This window comes from Mandrillus leucophaeus, unplaced genomic scaffold (genome assembly GCF_000951045.1).
Source record: "Mandrillus leucophaeus isolate KB7577 unplaced genomic scaffold, Mleu.le_1.0 Scaffold274, whole genome shotgun sequence".
Taxonomy (NCBI): Eukaryota; Metazoa; Chordata; class Mammalia; order Primates; family Cercopithecidae; genus Mandrillus; species Mandrillus leucophaeus.
This window is the reverse complement of record NW_012102854.1, coordinates 1,204,325-1,210,672: the sequence shown is the minus strand read 5'-3', so window position 1 is coordinate 1,210,672 and position 6,348 is coordinate 1,204,325. Positions and strand designations below refer to the sequence as shown.

The following is a 6,348-nucleotide window of genomic DNA, read 5'->3' as shown; positions in this document are numbered from 1 at the left end:
GTCCCCCAGGCTGGAGTGCAGTGGCGTGATCTTGGATCACTATAATCTCCACCTCCCGGGTTGGAGTCATTCTCCTGCCTCAGCCTCCCAAGTAGCTGGGATTACAGGTGCCGCCACCACATCAGGCTAATTTTTGTATTTTCAGTAGAGACAGGGTTTCTCCATGTTGGCCAGGCTGGTCTCCAACGCCTGACCTCAAGTGATCCGCCCACCTCGGCCTCCCAAAGATCCAGGATTACAGGCGTGAGCCACCGCGCCCGGCTGTCAGTGTGTCTTGATGTCTTTCTCTAATCCCAGATCGCACAAGTTTTCCCTCTTGCAGCCAGAGAAAGGAGCCTTGGGAAGGAGCCCCTCTGGCCTGAAAGATCAAGCCTGTTGCTGGGCATGGGCAGGTAAGGAAACTCCACCCGTGGAAAGGACATTCCAGGGAGGTGGTGCTGAGATAGGGGGGCAGAAAGAAACAGGTCTGGGGGGCCAGTGGCTCTGGAATGAAGCGCTACACTCAAGGCTATGAATGGTTACTGAATGCACATACACACACCATTCTTACAGCCCAGGTGCTGCGTCTTAGAGCGTGTGAGTGTGTGTGTGTGTCTGTGTGTGCGCGCGCACGCACGTCTCTATCTGTTTCTTTCTCTGACTTGTCCTTATCTCTTGTCACTCCATCTCTCTCTGTGTCTAGCTGTCTCTGTGCATTTCCATGTCTCGAATATGTGTGTTTCAATCTCTCCTTCTGCCTCTTTCCAGTTACTCCTCTCTGTCCATCAATCTAAGCCTGCCCATCTTTTTGTCTGCCTCTCTGTATCTCTGTTCTTCTCTGTCTCTCTGTCTCACAGTCTCTCCATATCCAGGGATTCTCGTTCCCAGCAGCGCCAGGGCGACTCCATGGGAGGTGGGGCCGGGGAGCGTCTTTGAGAGAAGGGGCGGGTGCCTACGCCTTTAAGCGCGGGTGCGCGCGGAGCCTGCGCCTTTAAGCGCGGGTGCGCGCGCGGCCCTGGGTTCCCGGCGAGGAGGCCGCGGGAGCGCCCGGACCCGGCCCTCCAGCCCGGCCCCCGTCCGGCCCCCGCCCCGGCCCTGGCGGGGGAGGGGTCTCTGAACGCGGCCCCTCCCCCCTGCGCCCCTGCCTGCGCTGCGGTGCCTCCATCCCGCGTGTCCCAGTCTGTCTGTCCGTCCCTCTGCTCCCAGGCCTCGCCCCACCCGGCCCTGGGGCTGCCCGGTCGACCCCCTCCCCACCACAGGCGGTCCCCTCCCTCCGAGTCAGCCTCCGCCGCAGCCCAGGAAGCCAGCCGGGACGCTGCCGCCCCGGACCCCGCGCCCTAACCTCCACCTCGGGGGCCTGCACCCCGAGATTGAACCGGGAGTTCCAGAAACCCGAGCCTGGAACCCTGATCTGGGACCAGCACCCCCAGATCCGGCCGTGGAACCCCAAGATCTGGAGCCTGAACCCCAATATATGGAGCTGGAATCTCAACATCGGTCACTGGGACCTCAACATTTGGAGCCGGAACTCCACAATTTGGAACACAGACCCCAATATTTGGAGCAGAACCCCAATATTTGACATATAAAACCTCAAGCCTGGAGCTGAACTCTGAATTCTGCGCCTGGGACCTTGAAATCTGGGGCTGGATTTCCAGTACTGTACCCTGGAACCCACTCTTGGGGACCTGAACCCTGGGATTCAGGCCTCAAATTCCAAGATCTGGACTGTGGGATTCCAAGGGGCCTGAACCCGAGTTTGGGCCTGAAGTCCTTGCTGCAGACCTGAATGCTGAAATCTGGGACTTGAGAGCTCCTAATCTTGACTCAGCACCCCAATATCTGAATGCACCACCCCGGGATCGGATCTCAGACTCTAAACCCCACCGTTTGGCTGCTTAGCATCCCAAGACTGGACCTGGGAGACCCTGACCCTGAACAACCCAAACTGGACCCCTAAAACTGGACCCCAGAGGCCCGATATTTTGGGGTCTGGGACCCTGAGTATTAAAGTTTGGAGACTCCGTTGCCACAGATTTGAGCCTAGTCAGGACACAGTCCCTCTACAGAAGCCTTGGGGACAGGAAAGGCATGACCAGATGCTCCCTCCAGAGTCCTGACCTCTGACTCCCCTGGAGCTAGGACTCTGCTCCCTGGGGCAGCTTCTAGCTCAGGTAAGGCTGCTGAAACCTCCAGGTGGGGAGGGGCTGGGAGGAGCGTTGTGGCTGCGGGTTACAGTACCAGGCACCCTTTGGCACTCTTGGGGTTTCTCCAGAAAAAAGACATTTCCCTGTGGGTCTGCCTTCAGCTCCTGCTCTGCTCCAAACACTCTCTGGCCACTGGCCAGCCCTGCCCCTCTCTGACCTCCCCTGCCCTAGTTCATGGTACCTCCAGGTCTCTGACCCCTGCAACCTTTACAGCCTCTCGCTGTCTGTCCTACCATCTCCACCACCTCTCTTGTCCACCACTCCTCTCTCTGGTCTCCTTTCTCCACCTGTCCTCTCAATGGCCATCTCTGTTCCCCTTTTCTCTCTCTGATCATCTTTGTGACACCTCTGTCCACAGGTCCTCTCTCCAGTCGCCTCTGCCTGCTGCTTCTTAGTGACCATTGCTGACATCTGTGTCCACTGTGCCTCTCTAATCATCATTCACCAGCTGTCTTGCTCTTTCTCCACCCCTGAATCTAAGCCTGGGTCTGTGACCATCCCCATCCATCTTTGACATTGCTGTCCACCACTCTTCTCTCCAGCCGCCTCTGTCCATCTCTCCTCTCCAGCTTCCTCTGGCCACCTTTCCCTTTCTCTAGCCATCTCTCCCACTGCTCTTGCCCTCTTCCCACCCCTGACCCTAACTCCCAGTCTGCAACCCTCTTACCATCTCTGGCCACCTCTCCTCTCTCTCGCTCGCTGATACCCTCTGATCGTCTCTGGCCACCTCTCCTCTCTCTCACTCTCAGCGCTGATGCTTTCTGACCATCTCTGGCCGCCTCTCCTCTCTTTCTCATTCACTGATGCCCTCTGACCATCTCTGGCCACCTCTCCTCTCTCTCTCACTGGCCGATTCCCTCTGATCATCTCAAACATCTCTGCTGCCTTTCCTCTCTCCGATGACCTCTTCCCGCACCATCCTCCTGAGCAGCTGTCCTGGACTCCCACTGACTCTGCCATGTCTGTCCTTTTCCTCCTCTCTGACCGCCTTGCTGGCTTTGGGCCGTTTCTGACCACGTGTCTCTGACATGGTCATCTCCCCCAGATCTGAGCCCAACCCATGCCCTCCCTTCTCTTTGTCCACCACTCATCTTCCTGACCATCTCTAACCCCTTCTCTTCTCTGGTCATATCTGACCACTTCTAATCATTCCTGCCACCCTGGCTGCTCCATCTCCCCATGGCCAGCTTTGACCATCTCTGACCATGTCTAAAGCCCTCTGGTTTTCCTACCACTCACCCAAACCAGCTGTCATTTCTCTGACCATTTTTTTTTTTTCTTTTGGAGAGACAGAGTCTCGCTCTGTTGCCCAGGCTGGAGTGTGGTGGCACAGTCATAGCTCGCTGCAACCTCAAACTCTTGGGCTTAAACTGATCCTCCCACCTCAGCGTCCCACATAGCTAGGGCTACAGGTGGGCGCCACTATGCCCAGCTAATTTTTTTTTTTTTTTTTTTGAGACAGAGTCTCATTCTGTCGCCCAGGCTGGAGTGCAGTGGCGCAATCTCAGCTCACTGCAAGCTCTGCCTCCCAGGTTCACATCATTCTCCTGCCTCAGCCTCCCAAGTAGCTGGGACTACAAGTGTCTGCCACCATGCCTGGCTACTTTTTTGTATTTTTAGTACAGACGGGGTTTCACCGTGTTAGCCAGGATGGTCTCGATCTCCTGACCTCGTGATCCGCCCACTTCGGCCTCCCAAAGTGCTGGGATTACAGGCGTGAGCCACAGCGCCCAGCCAACCCCAGCTAATTTTTGAGAACTTTTGTATAATAGATACACGGTCTCACTTTGTTGCCCAGGCTGGTCTTGAACTCCTGGCCTCAAGCCATCCTCCTGCCTCAACCTCCCCAAATGCTGGGATTACAGGTGTGAGCTACTGCGCCTGGCCTTCCTCTGGCTTTTGGTCACATCTGACGGTCTTTGACCAGCCCTTCTGCCCTCAGCCCACTGTGACCTTCTCTCCTGGTCTCAGACCACCCCCATCCGCTGTAGAACCCCTCTTCTGCCCTCACGCCTCCCCTCTTCCCCACAGGACACTCCTGCCCGCGATGGCCATCCTCCCGTTGCTCCTGTGCCTGCTGCCGCTGGCCCCCGCCTCATCTCCACCCCAGTCAGCCACACCGAGCCTGTGTCCCCGCCGCTGCCGCTGCCAGACACAATCGCTGCCGCTAAGCGTGCTGTGCCCAGGGGCGGGCCTCCTGTTCGTGCCACCCTCACTGGACCGTCGGGCAGCCGAACTGCGGCTGGCAGACAACTTCATCGCCTCCGTGCGCCGCCGCGACCTGGCCAACATGACGGGCCTGCTGCATCTGAGCCTGTCTCGGAATACCATCCGCCACGTGGCCGCTGGCGCCTTCGCCGACCTACGGGCCCTGCGTGCGCTGCACCTGGATGGCAACCGGCTGACCTCACTGGGCGAGGGCCAGCTGCGTGGCCTGGTCAACTTGCGCCACCTCATCCTCAGCAACAACCAGCTGGCAGCGCTGGCAGCCAGCGCCCTGGATGACTGTGCCGAGACGCTGGAGGACCTCGATCTCTCCTACAACAACCTCGAACAGCTGCCCTGGGAGGCCCTGGGCCGCCTGGGCAATGTCAACACATTGGGCCTTGACCACAACCTGCTAGCTTCCGTGCCCGCCGGCGCCTTTTCCCGCCTGCACAAGCTGGCCCGGCTGGACATGACCTCCAACCGCCTGACCACAATCCCACCTGACCCGCTCTTCTCCCGCCTGCCCCTGCTTGCCAGGCCCCGGGGCTCGCCCGCCTCTGCCCTGGTGCTGGCCTTTGGTGGGAACCCACTGCACTGCAACTGCGAGCTGGTGTGGCTGCGTCGCCTGGCACGGGAGGATGACCTCGAGGCCTGTGCATCCCCACCCGCTCTGGGCGGCCGCTACTTCTGGGCGGTGGGCGAGGAGGAGTTTGTCTGCGAGCCACCCGTGGTGACTCACCGCTCGCCACCCCTGGCAGTGCCCGCAGGTCGGCCAGCTGCCCTGCGCTGCCGGGCAGTGGGGGACCCAGAGCCCCGTGTGCGTTGGGTGTCACCCCAGGGCCGGCTGCTGGGCAACTCGAGCCGTGCCCGCGCCTTCCCCAATGGGACGCTGGAGCTGCTGGTCACCGAGCCGGGTGATGGTGGCATCTTCACTTGCATCGCGGCCAATGCAGCTGGTGAGGCCACAGCTGCTGTGGAGCTGACTGTGGGCCCCCCACCGCCTCCTCAGCTAGCCAACAGCACCAGCTGTGACCCCCCGCGGGACGGGGATCCTGATGCTCTCACCCCACCCTCCGCTGCCTCTGCCTCTGCCAAGGCGGCTGACACTGGGCCCTCTACCGACCGTGGCGTCCAGGTGACTGAGCACGGGGCCACAGCTGCTCTCGTCCAGTGGCCGGATCAGCGGCCTATCCCGGGCATCCGCATGTACCAGATCCAGTACAACAGCTCAGCTGATGACATCCTCGTCTACAGGTGCAGGGTCCAGGCACTGGGGTAGCTTGGGTGGGGGAGTGAGGCAAGGGGGAGGGTTGAGGGTACACCTACTAAAACCCTACACTGAAGCACAACTGATAAATGGTGTTGGAAGGTTCCAAAAGAAATCAGGCAGCAAAAGTAAAAGAAATCAGGCAGCAAAAGTAAAAGAAATCAGGCAGCAAGGATAACAAGAATCTGGCAGAAAGGGTCAATGAAATCTGACAGCAGTGATAAAAAGAAGTCAGACAACAAGGACGAAGTAAATGAGACAGCAAATGTTAAAATAAATCAGGCTACAGGGTTAAAAAAGATCAAGCAATAAGGATAAAAGAAATCAGGCTGCATGGGTAAAAAGAAATTAGGCAGCAAGAATAAATAGTAGTAGCAAACATAAAAAGGAAACCAGGCAGCAGGAGGAGAAAGTAATCAGGGCAGAAGAATAAAATGTTAATGGACAAGGGTGGGTGGGGGAGATAAGGGGATAAAAATAAATTTAAGTTGTAAAGATAAAGAGAGAAACACCAGGTTTTCCAGATAACAGGACTAGATACTAGCTGGGCTGCAGGAAGAAAAGGAGATCAAACAGGAAAGCACAGGGAGCCCAGAAAAAATGAAATAAGCAGCTCTGTTAGAAAAAGAAATCAGACCAGAGGTTAGAATGAAAATTGCAGGGAGGAGGTTCGATAGAGACTGGGCT

At 57.7% G+C, this 6,348-nt stretch overlaps 1 protein-coding gene across 2 annotated transcripts in view; it reads left to right on the top strand.

Moving 5' to 3' along the window:
- The first annotated feature begins 302 nt into the window (after positions 1 to 302).
- LRFN3 (leucine rich repeat and fibronectin type III domain containing 3) overlaps positions 303 to 6,348 on the top strand; it is a 9,774-nt gene continuing 3,728 nt past the window's right edge. The window contains exons 1-3 of one of the 2 annotated variants that reach the window (XM_011984831.1): positions 303 to 392; positions 1,186 to 2,153; positions 4,218 to 5,648. In XM_011984831.1, coding sequence (XP_011840221.1) covers positions 4,234 to 5,648 — 1,415 coding nt within the window. In that variant the 5' untranslated portion in view covers positions 303 to 392; positions 1,186 to 2,153; positions 4,218 to 4,233. Of the gene's footprint in view, positions 393 to 1,095; positions 2,154 to 4,217; positions 5,649 to 6,348 lie in introns of those variants that run through there. The other variant, XM_011984830.1, reaches the window with a different exon arrangement.